Raw genomic sequence first — 18974 nt, 5'->3', positions numbered from 1 at the left:
TAAAAAAATATTTTAAAACGCCGGCGTGCGTGATGACGCAATGTCGCCCGCGCACGCTCGCGCGCGATGACGCAATGTCGCCCGCGCACGCTCGCGCGCGATGACGCAATGTCGCGCACGCTCGCGCGCGATGACGCAATGTCGCCCGCGCACGCTCGCGCGCGATGACGCAATGTCGCCCGCGCACGCTCGCGCGCGATGACGCAATGTCGCCCGCGCACGCTCGCGCGCGATGACGCAATGTCGCCCGCGCACGCTCGTGCGCGATGACGCAATGTCGCCCGCGCACGCTCGCGCACGATGACGCAATGTCGCCCGCGCACGCTCGCGCACGATGACGTAATGTCGCCCGCGCACGCTCGCGATGACGCAATGTCGCCCGCGCACGCTCGCGATGACGCACGGTCGTGCGCACACGCGCGCGATGACGCAATGTCGCCCGCGCACGCTCGCGATGACGCAAGGTATAGGAAAGATAAACACATTTTTGTTTCATCTTACCAGGTAAAGCCCACTTGAGCTATTCGCTTATTTTCAGAAGCGACCTGGCCACAAATAATAGCTCAACAAAGTGGCGTATCACGTGGACATGTATAGCAGCAAAATCATCTGAACGTAATCCAGTCATACCCCGGTTTACGTCTTCCTTTTGCGTCGTTTTCACAAATACGTCGTCACGTAATGAACACCACGACCCGATTTGCGTCGTCTCAACCCTCATGTCGCCGGCAGCATCGTCCGTCCTTTCTCGTATCCGTCGCCTCCACCTACTGCCCTCTGAGTTGCTTTGGCGTCGTTTCCATATCCGTCGTCGCAGCCTTCAGGAACGCATCCCCGACGTAAACCGAGGTATGACTGTACATGGGTGGCGACGTCGCTGCATTTCGTAAAGACGTCAAAAAGTGTACTGGCGCGGTGACGCTAAACCTGCAACGGAGCTTGTGAATTGCTAAAATGTCACCAGACGTTAATAGTTGGCTTACATAATGTACGGTACTGTGTAGTATATACTATGGAGCAACTGTGGAAGACTTGGGAGGGCTCCAGCCATAGGAGGAGGCTAAGCACACCAGGTGATCACCTTGACTCCCAGTCACGTTTTAGACATAACGCAGGATCAGCAAACACTGCCACTTGTTTGCAAATCAACAGGCTGTTGGACTTACGAGATATCACCATAGCGTCTCCAGAACACACCCCTATAGCGTTTAAACTAAACAGAATTTAAACTGCGAAATATAATTTTTGTGTTGTTTTTTTGGCATATGTAGAATAGTGTGAAAAAAGTACAAGAAAACTATATTTTGGGTGATAAGGAAATTTGTAGATTTATTGACACTTGTTAAGTGCAATGACATGAATCTTCTCGAAAACGTTTGGGGCACTTCATTCACTGCTACATCGGGTGGTATGATGCACCTGGGAGAGTGGCGAAGCAGTTGTGTGCAACGATTTGAAGGCCTCATCGAAACCCAACAAGACCCGCTTGCTTTCCCTCTCTCCGCAAATAAAATACGCGAAGTGATGAGGGCAACACAAATAGTCTCAACGCCATATCCATTCGTGAATAGTGGCTGTTGGTATGCATTGCCAGTTTGGGTATAGTTTGTTCTTGAAACAACGTGGCCATGTTTCCCACATATAAGATAAAAAAAAAAGAAAATTCCACTCTCTGAAGTAAAAAATGTTACAGCATGCCAAGCAATGCTGAGTTATTATTATCTGCATATCCACATTGTGCAGAAATATCACGTCAGGTAGTGCCAGTTTAGTACTGTATTGTTCAGTAGCTACTTTCGCATTAGATTGTGCGATACAGAATTACTTTGTGATTTTAGGCGGTTTCAGCGATGTTCATAACCAGTAATATTGCTTTCCATATTATAAACATAAAATAAATAACATTACGAGCTGTACATGTGTTTTTATGGAAATAATTGGGTTTTGTTGGGAATTATTCGGGTTGTAAGGACATACAATCACACTGTCAATTAATATCCAATTTCCATTGCCTTTCTCAATCGTGTCTTGACCATCTTAACACCACGGCACCACATCTCTCACAGACAGAAAACAAATATCACATTCACTCACATTAATAAACCTCTTGTTTTTTTGCGGAGGAAAAACAACAACAAAATCTGCAGTGAACGGATTCCAGTGACATTAAAAGGAAGCACAATAGTCAATACTGTTTCCAACGACTGCCACAATCCATCTGAACTCCAAGGGGGCGAGGGAGGGAGTCATGGCTCTGCCCTGCAGTGATTTACTCCTTGCGAGCCATCTTGGCCTCCTCCTTTTCCCGCGGTTTTTCAGGAACAACAACGTCATCGTCGTCGTCGTCGTCTCGATCGTGCACGCTCTCCTCCTGCTTGAAAACAAACGGCTGGTCGTGGCCCATTAGGTGCGCAAAGTCCAGGTAGTCGCGGAACTGCGACGGGTCAACGAGGAAGGGCCGCCCGGCCGCGGTGAAGGTGGTGAACATGCGTGCCACGCCCGGCACGGCGACGGCATCGCGGTGGAAGGAGGTGTGGCGCTCGGTCAGAAACGCGGTTAGCGTGACGGCTGTGTACTCATCGCACTCCGGGTTGTGGTAGAGGCGGCTAACGTAGGAGCGCGTGATAAAGTGCAGCGCTGCCGGAGTCATGAACGTGAAGATGAGCCATGCCGTGCCCAGCAACGCCTGCACGGAAAGAACAAAAATGTTACGTGCATTAAATTTCGATTTAAAGCTTTCGTGACTGCAGGGATTCATCTTCTTGGTTCTTTCGGTAAAGTCACATAGAATGGAAATAATAAAATAATAAAAATAAAACATAATAAAATAATTCTCACGACGTTTCAGCCACAACGCAAGCAGCCGTCCTCAGGTGAAGCTTAAATGTACGCTCCAAGCGTGGTGTTGTTTCATTCAGACGCTGTCTCCCCGACAGACCTGGTCTTCACCTGAGGACGGCTGCTTGCGTTGTGGCCGAAACGTCGTGAGAATTATTTTATTATGTTTTATTTTTGTTACGTGCATTGTCAAAAAAATATCTGCAGGCTGAGGTGTGTGGCTATCTTTATAATAGGCAATTCAAAGTGCATTAATGCATAACCTTCAGATGTTCGTTGTAATCTATAAAAAATGTATCCAAAGGAGAGTGGGTAAATGTTATCTAGCGCTCATTATTGGTTACTTTGCAAAGAACATAAAAGCTATATATACCAATTATGTACAGTGATAAATATTTTGTCATGGAAAAACAATTGACGATGATTGATAAAAAACGCAAAGATGTGTTACATTGGAGCATGAATGAATGATGCATAAAAACGACGCTACACAGTTTTTCTGGATTTTCTTAAAAGCTGTGGCTGTTGCAGACATCTCCTCAGCAGAGGTTTGGAAAAGGGTGGCAGACATACCTGGAAGGCAGTACCTGCTTCAGCAAGTCCAGTCTGAGCCATTAGTGTAGGGGCTATGGCCAGGCTCATCACACTGGATGAGTAAGATAGCACCTTCACTCCTACACATCCGACAGACATGCATTATTACACAAAGACAAAGATGCCCCGTATAGCCTTAACAGGCTGTCGGGGTGATGTTAGCAAGCACCTATGAAGGCCGACATGGCACACGAGGGGTTGGGTAGCCAACACCATGCCCGGCCACCTTTATCTCCTGAGTGGTGAAGTTTAAACACCGCATTCGGTACTCATTTAAAGCTGAGTCGACCTAGGAGAGGGTCAGGACAAGTTCAATAAAATAGTCACTGGTGTTGGCCATGAGCAGAAATCGAATGCGCTGCGCGCTAACCGTTACACTACCGCTCCCCACACACATATACACTCTCCAAGTAGTCTCGCCAGACTTATAATGGGAATTAAGATATCTCAGGAATGGGTTAGGTGTGTACTTTGATGAGCTTTAAATTCAGAAATATAGTTATTTCTTAATGGGGTGGAACAATGACACAGTGGTTAGCACATCACGCTATACATCCAGCAACCTGAGTTCAATTCCTGTTGATTGTTAAGAGTGGTCAGTGAGGGTTGGTGAAAGAGAAGTCACCACCAGTTCAGAAAGATATTGCCACTGTGAGTCGTAACTCGAAAATCGAACTCGGATCGGTAATTTCAAAGAGCAGTATGCTAGCGACTGCGCCACCACTCCACCCCACTCATTCTTTAAATATCCAATACGATATTTTATAACATTTCAAATGAGTTGCATATCACACTGACCAAAGAAATTAGCGTGGTTAATTTTTGTTCCGATGTTTGCGAATACTAAACAATTTTTTTTTATTTTATCTTAACAGGTAAGGCCCACTCAAGGATATTGCTTTTTTCAGAAGCGACCTGGTTATCACAAATGATAGCCCAATGAAGAGGCCTATCATCATGTGGAAATTTGTAGCAGCCAAATAATCTAAATGCACGTTGATTCGAAATGTAGAGAGAAAACCCGGCGGACCCGGAGAAAAAAATCCACACGATCACGGGGAGAACTTGCAAACTCCAAATATACAACAGGCGTCAGGGTCTGGATTGAACCCACGTCCTCCTGCATACCAGGCGAGGCAGTTAACATCTCCTAGCCACCGTGATGATGATGAGAGAGAGACACGCAAACTCCAAATATACAGCAGGAGTTGGGATCGAACCCATGACCTCCTGCATACCAGGCGGGGTAGTGAACATCTCGCCACCGTGGCACCCAAAGGACACAATGGAATTAGGACTATCCCCTTCCTAAGAACAACCAGCAGCAGCAACCACCACCCACCTCGGACTCTGCTGGTGAAGTTGCCATCGTAGATGAGCCACCCCTGAGCAGAGGCGGTCGACCCACCGCTCACCTTGCTGCACAAGCCCCGTCTGGTCCACGGCTGCCAGCGTGACGCCTGTAGAGTTACCTGAGAGCGAGCAGAAAGACCGGCCATCAATCACACAAGAATGTGAATGGTGAAACATTATATAAAACAATATTTTTATTATTTTATTGTTTCCCTTCTACGTGACTTTACCGAAAGAACCAAGAATATGAATCCCTGCAGTCACAAAAGCTTTAAATAAAAAAAATTGTGAAATATTGTCAAGAAATTGCACAAAAATTATTTTAATAAAACAGGCACTTACTGCAACAAAAATTACCCAGCCAATGGCAATTCGGCACCACCTACACATACTCTTAGTTCTTTCGGTAAAGTCACGTAAGTAAAAAATGAAACAAAAATTCATAAAAATAAAACAATGAAAATCACGACGTTTCGGAGGCAACACAACACATGCAGCTAATCTGGCTGTGACGGTCCCACCTGATGACGGAGACTTGTGTTGCCTCCGAAACGTCGTGATTTTCATTGTTTTATTTTTTATTAATTTTAATTTTATTTTTTACCTACGTGACTTTACCGAAAGAACTAAGAGTATGAATCCTTGCAGTCACGAAAGCTTCAAATCTAGAACCAACTACACAGTTGCTTACAGTAGCATAAATACTAACAATAACAAAAATACGTCACATTCCTTAATAACCCTTGCTTTATCATTACAAAACATATACCGAATACTGCAATAGATGTCATTAGTCAACTGATCATGTCTGTCAAATGGGCGCGTTACAAATTAAAGGCAATATTTACTAAAAGTGGTTAATCCACAGTACACTGGTACCCATAAAAAAAACATGAAATTTCCAAAAGAGCAGATTAGAATACACAAACTATATATAATCAACGTTTTTGGGTTTAGATTGCGTTACTTATAAATGTGTCGTATCCCTCCACCACCCGACACGGCCAATCAGTAAAAAAGTGTCACGTTGACGAAAGACAAATAGTTCACTGCTTTAGCCCACCGGTGTGTTGAAGCCAGAATTGCCCGATGATGCTGGATGCAATTACCAGCGAAACGTCGTGCTACTCAAAAAGTGTAAATGTTGTGGTTTCACGCTTCAACACACCGGTGGGCTAAAGCAGTGAACTGTTTGTCTTTCGTCAACGTGACACTTTTTTGCTGATTTGCCGTGTCGGGTGGTGGAGGGTTACGACACATTTATAAATAACGCGATCTAACCCCAAAAACGTTGATTATGAATAATATTGTTCGCGAAAGCCTACGTGTTAAACAAACTATAAAGTCTGTTGCGTTGTACCAATTAAAATACAAACGTGTCCCATGAACCAAATCCGAACCGAAAATACAAGCAATCGAAATTATCAACAAGCACGCGATCGTGTTAAAGCCCACGCCGATGTTACTGTTTATGAACATTATCACTGTGCTTATAATAAACGCACTTTGTCAAACAAACCACCCTCGGTGAAGGCGCAAGAAGAATACGAAGTTGCAGCGAGTCGGGGCATCGAGACCGGCTCGGGCCTTCCGTCGTGCCCGGCGATGCGACCCCGAGCCGGGCAGAGCTTCCATCCGAGGCCGCCCCACCCCACGGGAAGCCCGCGCCTCGGGCCCAGCGACAGTGCTGCCAACATCGCAAAATGCCCACGGCCTTTCCTTTTATTTACGATTCACACTTTTTGAATGTCGCTTTATTTAAAGTACAATCTGCATACAATTAGAGGGGTCGGGCAACGTCCGCGGTTACTTAATTCGCGTTTAAGGTTAAATGAGGTTACGCTGTTTGAACTTCAAAGTGCACGTGCGTGAGCAGTGCATAAATGACGTCACGCAATTTTGGACGATTTTTGACCCCCCCCCCTCGTCACACGCGTCACAAAAAGTCAGACCCCCCCTAAAATATGACGTCACAAACCGCAAATAAGGGGCCGTCCATAAATGACGTCACGCACTTACGGGGGGGGGGGTGGATTCAGACATTTGTGACGATGTGTGACGAGGGGGGGGGGTTGAGAAATTTGACGTCACATCAAAATGCGCAACTTTAAATAAATATAGACAACACGTTCTACTTAATTAAATAGACTTTTTAATAAATGTTTTCTCCTACAACATCAGAGTGCAGCGCCACATTAAATACGCACTACAATGACAATAGTTTAAAGCGATTTGAAGCATGTTTTATTTAGGAAGTGGGGCAGAGCTTTGTGACGTCATATTTGAGGGGGGGGGTCTGACTTTTTGTGATGCCATGTGACGAGGGGGGGGGGGTCAAAAATCGTCCAAAATCGCGTGACGTCATTTATGGACGGCCCCCAATTCGTTACTAACTTTGGGACGGATTGTTGTGGATCCACTCTCGAACACAACATTTACAGTCTAAGTACGACGTTTTGCCAGTAATTACAACTTGCTTAATCAGGCGACAGCCAGATTTGGCCAGATTTGGCTGTCGCCTGATGAAGCTGGTTGTAATTGCTGGCGAAACGTCGTACTCAGATTGTAAATGTTGTGGTTTGGCCTTCCAACACACCGGTGTGCTGTACTAGTACACTACACTATACACTACACAATACACTACACTATACACTACTATACACTACACTATACACTACACACTACACTATACACTACTATACACTACACAATACACTACACTATACACTACACTACTATACACTACACTATACACTACACTACTATACACTACACTACTATACACTACACACTACACTACTATACACTACTATACACTACACTATACACTAATATACACTACACTACTATACACTACACTACTATACACTATACACTACTATACACTACACTATACACTACACTACTATGCACTATACACTACTATACACTGCACTATACACTACTAATACACTACACATTACTGCTGCACTGGTGACGAATTGGCCACGTTCTGTTTACGTGACAACCCTCACTAGTTGGCTGTGTCGGGTGGTTACGGGTTTAACGACACGTGTGTGTGTGTATATTTACGCGATCTAACCCCTAAACATCTCTATTATGGAGAGACACCTGCTTATTTGTGGTACACTTTGAAGTTGTTTAACATTCGTGAACTCGGAACCAAAAAGTCGCGGCGGAGTTTAATTTTTGTTTCCACCCGGACCGAAACCCGCCCCCACGCTGCGCGGACCCGGAGTGGGCGGTACCCTTTTATTTTGGCGGGAAGTCGCGGCGTTCTTTTAAACGTGTCTCGCTCCGATCACTTTCCTTAAGTGTTCAGTCTTATTTTATTTCGCGCGCAGATTTTATTCGTCTGATTTATTTTTTTAGACCTGACTTTTAGTCTGTAATTTTAAATCGTAGCGTTTTATTTTAAATTTTTATGGACAGGTACTTTGTGTACACTGTCGCGCTTTCGCCTGACGTGGGCGGCGATGTTGAACGTGAGTCTGGTCTGACGTTTTATAATTTTCGACCAACGTGCACTGCAGTTGTACTTTAATATGCGGTGGCCTTTGACCATGCGCTGAGGTAAAGTTTAAAGCAGGGGTCGGGAACCTTTTTGACTGGGAGAGCCATAAAAGCCAAATATTTCTAAATATATTTCATTGAGAGCCATATAGTATTTTTAACGTATAATAAATTAAATATGTCTTGCTTTTAATGCGACTTCTGGTGCTACATGGTTTTGCTGATGGCCTTGTAGTCTGGTTGAGCTTCGTGCAGGCGTGACCCGTGCAATTTATCTTCAAAACTAATTTCTGTTTACTTTAAAATGACACGGTATTATTAAGCAAATATCACAAGTATTTTAAAATCAGTTCCAAACTGATTTTTTTTTTCAACTCAAAAATTGTCTGGGAGCCATATGCCGTCACCAGAAGAGCCATATATGGCTCGCGAGCCATAGGTTCCCGACCGCTGGTTTAAAGGGATCTTGCCGATGGGTTTTAAAGAAGAACTATAGTTCGCATTGAACGTTGAGAACAGACTGGCCGATTCAAACAGTCTCTTGTCAATTAACACGCAGTAGTCATGACAATTTACACTTATCACAGCCTACGTGTATATCTATGTACTAGAATCTAGTGTGTATTCCAATACAGCACGAATTGCACCTTAATGTAACGTCCCATTGTACAGGGAGGTCCATGTCTTGTGACCCCCCCAATTAATTGACCCCTAAACACTTTTTTCCTTCGCATATTCATTTCTGTTTTAAATAAACCTCACTTAAAATTATTCACTGTTTGATAATTCAATGGGGGGGGGGGCGGTGACAAGACATCTGGACCATCTTGTACAGTCTGCAATGTAGTCTATGACACAGGTCACACGTTGCTTGGACTTTTTATAAGTTCTAGATTTGAAGCTTTCGTGACCGCAAGGATTCATACTCTTAGGTGTTTTAGCTGTGACGGTCCCACCTGAAGACGGAGACTTGTGTTGCCTCCGAAACGTCGTTATTTAATTGAGTTATTTTCATTTATTATTATATTATTATTTTAGCCTACGTGACTTTACCGAAAAAAAACCTAAGTTTTGATATACTATGAGACCTCCTTTACCAGTGGCAAAATATAGTAATAGGTTTTTACCCTTTCAACTGGTACAAAAACTGACACCTTTATACAAGGGATCCATGGAGACTAGGCTCTAAGAAAAGCTGTCTCGGGTGTGGACCAATCAACTTCAAGGACTGCATATCATTATCAGAGTTATTTTTTGTTTGCATTTTGACTGCTTGTGTTGTGGTTATTGCAAACATGATCCCTTGTATTTAGTTTTGATATGTTTATCGGCTTTCTGAATATGATTCACAACGAAACCAGTGGTACGACACATTTTCACAAGCTCGTTCCATCATATACGAGTTGGAATGGTGTGGATAAGTGCTTCTGTACATGCCACATTACATTTTATAACACAGCCCATGTTACAATTTATAATAAAGTCCACTGTGCAGTCTATCATGCGTTTATAGTACTGTAGAACAATGTTAAGTCCGATCCATATTTATATTTAGGTTAAACCACACAGTAAGTAGTTTTATGCCAACATTCTTGCCCTTAACTAATGTCCAATAATCTTGATTTGAAGCTTTCGTGACTGCTGGAATGTCCAATAATTTGGCATCCAAACACTAAGTGGCCAAACCCCAAATCAAATATGTGTGAACCTATTTACTACGAAAACCTACGTTTTAAGCTAATGTTAAGTCTATACCCATACAGCAACTCACATTAAAGTCTATATTTTGTGCCAGAGTTACATTACAGAATAACCCTTTTGCATCCAGGTAACTGCACTGTCAATCTTCTTACTCATGGGTATGCAAACCTCTCTAAACTTCTCTGCTCTATTCAAGGCGAACCAGAGGAGTTCACCGCAGCTAAGGAGTTTTACGCACACATCAAGGAGTGTTTTGTGGAGAGCGTCAACAATAACCGAGCACGTTGCCTTTCAGGTAACAGTCCAACGTGCAATATGTGGAGTGGGTTTCTGATGAGATGATTAATTTGAGTGAGTACCAATGATTATTAAAAAAAATATTGCAAAGGATTAATAGAACACACCTTGAAAAAAGTATGTTATTGAATTTTAGAATTTTTAATTAATTTTTATTTTAGTGAATTTATTTAGACCACAGACAATGAGAAAAAAAGCTGTTTTGTTTCAGTCACACAAATAATGCACCAATAAAACAGGAAAACCTTAAGTTTTTTGTTGCGTAATATTACAATTTAGTGGCTAGCACTTGACAGACGTTTGCTTAATTGTGTAAAATCGCTAATCACCGTGTTGGAGCGATGTTGACTTGTTTTACATTAAGCTGTTCTTATTTTCTCACAGAATGCTCTCCACACACCGTTGCTCCCCCACGCTGGTATTTTGCTGTCCAAGTTGTGGGAAAACATTACCAGGTGCTGTAATGTTCAACACAAACACCTCTTTTATATCTGTGGGACCTTTTTTTCAGTATCGAAAATGATGAAAATTAGAATAGGTTTTACCCTTTCCACCTCTTTTACAGCTACACAAACCCAGGGTAAGCCTCTCCTGTGTGTTGACACTGCTACACAAACCAAGGGTAGGCCTCTCCTGTGTGTTGAACTTCGTTCGCACCGTACGTAGCCAACTGTGCTAATCGGAGGTGCGGGGGAAGGACAACAAACTAAACACAAACAATGTATAAAGAAGTTAGTTTTACATCTAGGTTTAAAAGCACATTGCTTCAGTGATTTCCTACTTGGCCTGTCTGACAATATTTGGTATCTTTGTCAATGATAATACATACTTAAATGTACAAGTGTAATGACCCAGATGGCAAAGTAGCTAGGAGCCACTTTAGTCACACAGAACAATCCGGGCTTTGTGCTTAAAGTTGAAGCTGCACTTTCCCTCGAACGTGCCCTCCCCTTGTCCTCTGCCCTTTTATATCGTTCCTGTCCCCTTTCTCGAATGTTCCCTCATTGTCCTTCCCCTCTAACGCATCCTAACTGTCGCCCCTGGGTTCCACTTTGTTTCCTGCCTATTCTCATTAAAACCCTTTTCTCCAATCAGTTCAAACGCCTGCCTCCCGAACAATCCCTGTGGGGGCCTCTTTCCGCCAATCGTAGACTTTGGTTTATCTTCGAATAGCAGTTAGGCTGCACATTGGCTTGAGGTACGTTTTCGGTCATTGCACATCGGTGCAATATCACTCGCATATACAAATAAAGGTGTAAAGGTGGAGCTGTGCAATTTCTTTCTCATGTCCCTGCTGGTAGAAGCACCTCGGCTAGAAGAAGCTCTAGAGAGCTCCTCTAGTGGGTGTTTGGCATCTTTCTCCCATGCTGGCCAGAATGTCTTGGAAAACGTGGGAGCATCCATGAAAGAAAATCGTAAAATTATTTTCTATCCAGTTTTGTATGATGTCCTCATATTTTGATTTAACCTTCATATTATAAGTTAATTGCCATGCCACGTTGACGATGCATTTCGCTCACTTGACATAATACCCCAGATGTGATCATCAGTGCTGTAGCCAGGACCCATGAAACGATGATGTGTTTTTTTTTTCTCTCTAAATCGCAGTTGCTGAGCACAGGCCCAAAGGCCCAAAACACCAAGTGGCCAGCAACAAACAGCACTTTTGAAGGTGCAATAATTAAAACTTAATACGTTTATTGAGTTGAATAAGACCATAAGAATTTGGGAAAAGAAGCTATGAGAGGGAACTCCAAAGTCGTGCAGCACAGGGAAAGACACAGTCACAAAAGTTGTTTAAACCTATGGTAAGGTGGTGGTTGAACGCAGGATGGATGAGGTGAAATAGTCAGTCTGCTAGATTGATTTCTCAGCATGGCTGATTGAAGTTCACAGGAACAGTAACCATGGTAATAGAAATAGAGTAATACGCTGGTGGTCGATTTACTGGAGTGAATCAGTTTGTGCTGGATCATCACTAAACCTGACTACTTTGCATTGAAATTGTCACATTTCTCAGTGTCTCTATCAGAGGTCACAATCGGATACCCGTACCCTACCCGATACCCGGCTACCCGTACCCGGCCGGGTACGGGTCCGGGTACCCGTTTGCGACCCTGGTGCGGCCGGGTACGGGGGGTAAGGAATCAAAACCCGTTTGCGACCTCTGGTCTCTATCCACACGCTGCGCAGGTGTGCAGCCCCAAGTGGCTGGAGGTGGGCTCGGAGGCGGATGGAGCCTTGGCCGAGTGTTTGTCGGCTGTGCGGTCATATGAGGACGAGGTGGACAGCCAAGACAATGACGAGGACAGGTGCCTACGCTGCACCCTCTTCCACTCTTTCAAAATCTATCTCCTCCAGTGTCATGTTGCTTATGAGATTTAGAAATGTGATGAATAATAGCACAAGTGTCCGTTTTGAGCTGGTGCTTGAGTACTGTTCAGCAATTTTTCGTGAAATTGTCATTGATAATTGGCTCCCAGTTCTCACTTGAATTCTCGTCCATTCTGTGATGCAGCAGGTGTCACATTGGTGAAGCGGCCGAGTGTTTGCACCGTTTGGCAAACGATCTCCCACCGCCAGGTGACGAACCATGCAGGCTTCCCTTCTATCAGCCATGGGCCTACACCAACAATTGCCTTTATCTTGTTGTAAAACAGTCAAGTTATCTATTTGTCTTTATTATATCTACAATTTCTGCTCTGACCCCACGGTCATAATTCCTGCACGGTCTTAATTGTGCATTTGTTATTTTTCATTCTTATTTCCGCGGTGTGCAACAAGGCCGGGCGCTGTTGGACGTCACATGGGCCGCGTACCGCCTGCCCGCCCCTGTCGAGTTCCTCCCTCTGCTCGGAGCCCTGCGGCGCATGGCAGAGTGGCATGCAGCACGGATCTCCGTTTTCTCGTCGGGCACCTTCACGTACGTCCGCCCCTCACTGTTATTTCCCTAATTACACTTTGCTGATGAAACGGTCTACACTTTACGGTAAATGTAACCACCTTCGGCAACGCAGATGCAGTAGTACCGAAGCAGCCAACATTATGTTTAACTGTCAGTTTTTATTAGGTTAGAAGCATACTACGACCGGAGATCAGTTCCCGGCCACCACAAATATCAGTGGCTAGGAGTGATATCTGAACCAGTCTTGGCCTCCCCCGCTTCTCTAACCCACACCGAAGTGTGGTCCGACAACCTCAATGGTCGATACAGAGTGGCGAGGACCTCATTGCAGAGTGGATGAAAGCACTCCAAAAAAATTATGACATTGCAATTTCACCTTGTAGTCTGCTTGATTTTCTTTCATATTACACAACTGGTTCCTGTACATATTGCACCAAGAGAGGTTTGATATTTAATTAAATATGATTTTCATGATGGTGAGCTGCCAAGTGTTTTTCTACTCTTGCTCAAAAGATCATTGTAGCCGTCCTTTCTTTACAAATTCTACATTCTCACTGTGAGAGACATTATTTGCGTGGATTTACCACCATTCACTTCCCACTTTGTTGACTCCGTATTGATGATGAGCTGATTCGCGCACAGATGCTGGATTTAAACTTGTGAGCGTTCGACTGTAGGCACCCGAATCACAGTGCCAACGAGCAGAATCCATATTGTTCTCCTGCATGTTTTGTTGTTTTTGTGGCACAGGGTGAGCCCTGGCATTGTGAGCTTCCTACAGGCGCACACGTGGGAGTTGGGTGACGGCGCGTTGTGTCCAGCGGACGTTGCAAGGACCGTGGATGTACACATGGTGTGGCGGGGAGATGTACGCGTATTCAACAACGAGGTGAGCGTCGTCCCCGTGGCCTGAAAGCATAATGCAATGCAAAGCAAGGAACACAAAATTATGCATATGTATGGATTCCTCAACAAAATGTATTGTGGTGGCATGGTGTGTGGTGAGTGGTAGCAGCGTGTGGCGAGTGATTAACTGGTAGGGGATGTGTGGTGGCAAGGAGATGTATGCATGTTGAACTTCTTTCGCACCGTATGTAGCCAACCGTGCTAATCGGTTCTACAACTCAGTGCACCGGAGTGTGGTGATGAATGGCACGGTGTGTGTGTAGTGGAGAGAGGCCACTGGCAGTAAAGCGTTGGGGTGAGTCGTTGCTGTGTTGGTGCAGAGAGTTACGTAGTGAGAGGTGGGTGGAGAATGGTAGCAGGGTGCATGGTGAGGTGTTTGTTGAGGGGTAGTTGGGTGTGAGGGGGAGGGTCTGTGCTTGAGAAGCTGTGGGCTTCAGAGTGCAACTGAACGTTTTGGTTTATCTAAAAAAAAAAGTCAGATTTACTATTCATCTTTGAATTTGGATCTGGCAGGACCCGAGTTAATGTACTTTGCAGGACAGTAAAACATGCTGTTCTCTGTACGCTGACTTCTGCGCAGGCACCCGGTTCGGATGTGATCTTCCCAGGAGTGAAGCTGAAGACACTGCCCAGAGATTCTCTCTCGGAGGCCCTGGACCCACCCGACAACTCGACAGCGGAGAAAACACCGCGGAGAAGGAACGCTAGAGGGTGGAGGAGGAACGCCGTTCCAGAGGTGCTTGTTGTAGTCAATGGGTCCAGACCAGTGGCTCGTGACATGTAACACCTTAGGTTTACAGTATTTTCCCCATAAACTTATATTGCTTTACTAAATGGAAAATTTCCACCAATATAAGTTGAGGGAAAATGTAACTGAAGGGAAACTAGTTCTATACTGCAAATAACATAAGGTTGCAGCTTTAGTGACCTATTATGCATAATAGCTGATTTTATATTAAAAAAATCGAAATTAGAAACACAGGGGTGGTCAGATGGCGTGATGACGCGACGTGACATCGTAACGTCTGTACACGTCACATTGCGCACCAGCTCACGGTAATTTCATTTCGAGGCCCACAGTGTTATTGCATAAAGCATATCAGGAGTGTTAAGCATACTTTATTTGTGTATTGAAATTGGTGGGAGACGTGTAGAGGCTATATAATTAGGTGTTGTGTTCTCTTTAATTTCCCCGCCATTTAAGGTGACGCAGTAGAGATACAGGGTGCTTTTAAAAAAAATTTGACACTGATATGGTACTATCGTTTTTAATGGAAAAATAACTAATAATACACTGTAACATGATAACAAATGTATGTTAATAGTTTCAAATAGTCAGAGTCTCCACTTGTTCACCATCATTTTAAACACATGCCTTGAATCTTCTGCAGGGTGGTCTCCAGAGCCCGGAGGCACATTTCTTGTGATATTGTTGCAAATTCTCAGAAGTGTTAAAAGATTTTTGAAGCACCCTGTATATATCAAATTTCATGGTGTGAATCTGCGCGTGCTTTGGACCGTGTGCTAGGTGCGCCTGTACTTTGGGCAGAGCCTCGACCTGGTCGGTTTGGTAGACGCAAAGACCATCCCGGCTCACCTCATCTCGGCCACTCGTCTTGAGCTGTATCCTACACCCAGCACGAGGGCCTACGGTTGCGGTGTATGCGGCATGTTGTTATGAGCCTAGGAAGTTGTTGTTTCTGACTCTTGCAGCTCGCAGTGTATGACCATGTGTCAGTATGGAGTCTGGAAGTTGATGTCACAGAACTACTTCTGAGGTCACTCCAATTGCCTCTTAACCACCATAAATGGTGCTCTTTCCCACATGCCCTGTATGTAATGTTCGGATGATACATACCTCAGGTATGATGCATAACTCAGGCAGGTATCTACAAAAATAAGATCTATGTTTGTTTGTGTTTTGCATTGGTTCCATCTTTTGAAAGTTCTTTGACTGAGTGCTGTGGACAGTGTAGCGGAGGATGAGACTGGTTCCGCTGTCCGATTCCTGGAAAAGCTTTCCGCCTTAAAGGGGACGGTACGAGATCGGCTACACAATAGGGCATTCTGGTTATAATTTTTGGATTCACGCTGCAGACCCTAAGCTTCAAGTAATCATGAAAGCAGATCCTTAGGTATATATTTTATGAAGCGTAATATATTGCATACTTTCCTCCTTGCCAACTTTCTTGTTGCGATAATATGCCTGTAAATATTCTACGGTTCAAGTCCCCCCCTAGAGTCTCTATTTGTAGCCCCACACACTCTGCTTCTCACCTGTGGTGGTGATAAGAATATTACAAGGGGACTTACAGACAACACAGATCTCGGATACAAAGACACGCACACACAGACACGTTTATACAGACACAGCAACGACAACAGCCTCTGTCCACCGCTAAGTGATGGTGACATCTCCACAGTGCAGTGTAGGTACTCTTTGAGGTCATGCGAAGTGTGGAAGGCTCACTGGCAAGAGGTCACGGGAGAGACCCCCAGGTGTTATGTTTTACTGACTGAGATGACTGGCACATGCACCACCTGTGCTCCTCACTGTGCCAACTTGCTTTGTTTATACCAAAACACTACACACATTGAAGCGCGCACATTACAATTAATTGTTTTCATCGTGGAACTAATATATCCGTGTTAACCTGTAGATTGATGCAGAAAAAAACACAAAACATATCATTTGAAACAGATGATGCAAACCGAGACGTAAAAGAACAAATTCTTGACTTTTGTCTTTACCAAGACTTTTCACAATTCAGTAAAGTATAGGAGGTGAATAACTAATGACCTCTACTCCCCATGCAGGTGGGAGCCTTGTTTCGCCTGGGCTGCACCATCACTGGCACTGCAGTGCCTCCGCCCAGTGAGCGCAGCTACAGCAAGTGGAAGGAGCTGAAAGCTAAGAAGTCGGATCATCTCTTCCGGCAAGTTGCCCTCTACAAAAAGAGCCCAGGATGGGGTGTCTGGGTGGCTCAGAGCGCTGAGCTTGACACAGCTGCGATCTAGGGTTTGAAAACCAGCAGCCACCTATGGTTAACCAGGTTCTGAAGTGTAGCAAGTTGATAGTCTCAGCTCGGTCACTGATGATTGCACAAACAAACCATTGAAATTAAATTTGGTTCTGCGCTTTATTTTGTTCATTTCAGCTCTGAGACTCAAAATATCTGTTGAACTGTCATGTGGTGAACATTATTCTAAGCGGCAGAATGGTTGAGAAAGCGTTGCCCCCTACTGTGTGGACCAGATGTCGGTTGAAGGTATTTCAGTCGTCGCTCTCTGATATCTGCTTTTTGTGGGCCATTCTTTAATACGAGGGATACGTGGCTCTTGAATAAATCTGAATGGATACTTTGTCTCATGACAACACTAACAGTCTAATCAGCGATACATTTGTAGGGAAAGACAACACTTTTTTAAAAGCCCATAATAAATGTTAGTGTTCATGCAGCTTCCCCTTAAAGAAGTAACCATTAGCTGAAGCGCTTGCTTCTTGTACATTATTCTCGCTTGTCATCGTTACCATCAGCCTGAAAGCTGTCCACTGCTGTGTGAAGACTTTCTCACATCATCACCAACCTTCACAGTCCTCTGATACCCTCACTCACGTGAGCTGATCTCATCCCTCCATCTCTGAAATACTGAAACTGTGTTCCAGACACTTGCGTTGTCCCACGTAAGTTAATGTTTTGCGCATGAGAAAACACTCTAAAGTTGTAGTCAAACATGTTGCTGTTGTGCCCTAGTGACATCGTAACATCACTAAAGTATTGTAACGGTGTTCCATGCAGTATATATTTTTAATTAAGCTTGAGTCTCATGTGGGCCTACCTAGGACGCAAACCCTAGATGTGTCTCCAAGATAAGTGTCATTTCCTTTTTATTTTTTTTGGTTATGCATTACTTATCTCCCCATGCTGCACCATCTCTAATGATCCTGCAATGTATAAATTAACGTAGATTCTACACATGAGCGGACTTCACCACTCCATCTCAGTAGTGGACATCCTTTTGGATGCGTTCCATTCCTTGACTGCCACTCCATTATTATTCTTGACCGTCGGTTGTCATCCCTTCAAGCGACTTGTTCTGCCGAAGCACCACAATGGCAAAATGTTAACTTCCTCGTCTGGTATGCATGAAGTTGTGGGTTCGATCCCAACCCTGACACCTATATATTTGGAGTTTGCTTGTTCTCCCCGTGATTGCGCGAATTTTTCTCCGGATTCTCCGGTTTTTCCCTCCACATTTAGAAACATGCGTTTGGAGCATTTATTTGGCTGCTGTAAATGTCCACATGATAAGCCACTTCGTTGAGCTATCATTTGTGGCCAAGTCGCTTCTAAAAGAAAGGAATATTGCTCATTGGACCTTACCTGGTAAAATATTTTTTAAAAAATGTCATCTAGCAGTGGAGTGATCATGGCTGATGATTACTTTAGTCTACTATTGGTGATAGGTATTGTGTTTTCCCGTCGCTCCCCACCAGTGCCCAATGTCAAAGTCAAAGGCGAAAGCAGCAGCCGCTTCCTGTTCGTCCAGGGGGGCGGCCGAAATGGCTGCCGCGCAACGCTGATACGGACGGCCGACGGGATAAACGGAGCGGCAGCAGCAACCATTGCGCAACAGCTGATCAGCACAAGCCACAAACTTCATTGCACCGGTAATGAGTGAGCCTGTTGCACTTAAACAGATGAAAACTTTGATAAAATGTATTTTACAAATAATATTTCACAACCCTTTCTCAATTGACTGCTGGATGAAGGACTTCCCATGTCATGGGGGTTGTTTGACCACACTTTCCTGAGCTGGTCAGTGGGGGTTGGTGAAAGGGGAGGCCCAAGACCGGTTCACATAC

The 18974-nt window shown here is 44.4% G+C and overlaps 2 protein-coding genes across 2 annotated transcripts in view; one reads left to right on the top strand and one right to left on the bottom strand.

Moving 5' to 3' along the window:
• Positions 1–1309: 1309 nt before the first annotated feature.
• On the bottom strand, positions 1310–6680 carry TMEM70 (transmembrane protein 70). The gene is made up of 4 exons (XM_061573234.1): positions 6291–6680; positions 4775–4904; positions 3412–3512; positions 1310–2686 (listed from the first exon to the last, which is right to left on the bottom strand). Exons 1-4 carry the CDS (start codon positions 6480–6482, stop codon positions 2270–2272), a joined length of 840 nt encoding a protein of 279 aa, XP_061429218.1. The 5' UTR covers positions 6483–6680; the 3' UTR covers positions 1310–2269.
• A 1376-nt stretch (positions 6681–8056) lies between these two features.
• MTBP (MDM2 binding protein) overlaps positions 8057–18974 on the top strand; it is a 33451-nt gene continuing 22533 nt past the window's right edge. Inside the window, exons 1-12 of the mRNA XM_061573261.1 lie at positions 8057–8270; positions 10196–10294; positions 10681–10751; positions 12490–12608; positions 12815–12879; positions 13081–13219; positions 13952–14090; positions 14688–14843; positions 15636–15730; positions 16079–16145; positions 16925–17039; positions 18603–18779. Of these exons, the coding sequence (XP_061429245.1) occupies positions 8210–8270; positions 10196–10294; positions 10681–10751; positions 12490–12608; positions 12815–12879; positions 13081–13219; positions 13952–14090; positions 14688–14843; positions 15636–15730; positions 16079–16145; positions 16925–17039; positions 18603–18779 (1303 nt within the window). The 5' untranslated portion in view covers positions 8057–8209. The remainder of the gene's footprint in view (positions 8271–10195; positions 10295–10680; positions 10752–12489; positions 12609–12814; positions 12880–13080; positions 13220–13951; positions 14091–14687; positions 14844–15635; positions 15731–16078; positions 16146–16924; positions 17040–18602; positions 18780–18974) is intronic.

This window comes from Lethenteron reissneri, chromosome 52 (genome assembly GCF_015708825.2).
Source record: "Lethenteron reissneri isolate LAM-NWPU_2019-01 chromosome 52, ASM1570882v1, whole genome shotgun sequence".
Taxonomy (NCBI): Eukaryota; Metazoa; Chordata; class Hyperoartia; order Petromyzontiformes; family Petromyzontidae; genus Lethenteron; species Lethenteron reissneri.
Note: the sequence above shows the minus strand (reverse complement) of the source record. Positions and strands in the feature narration are given on the sequence as shown.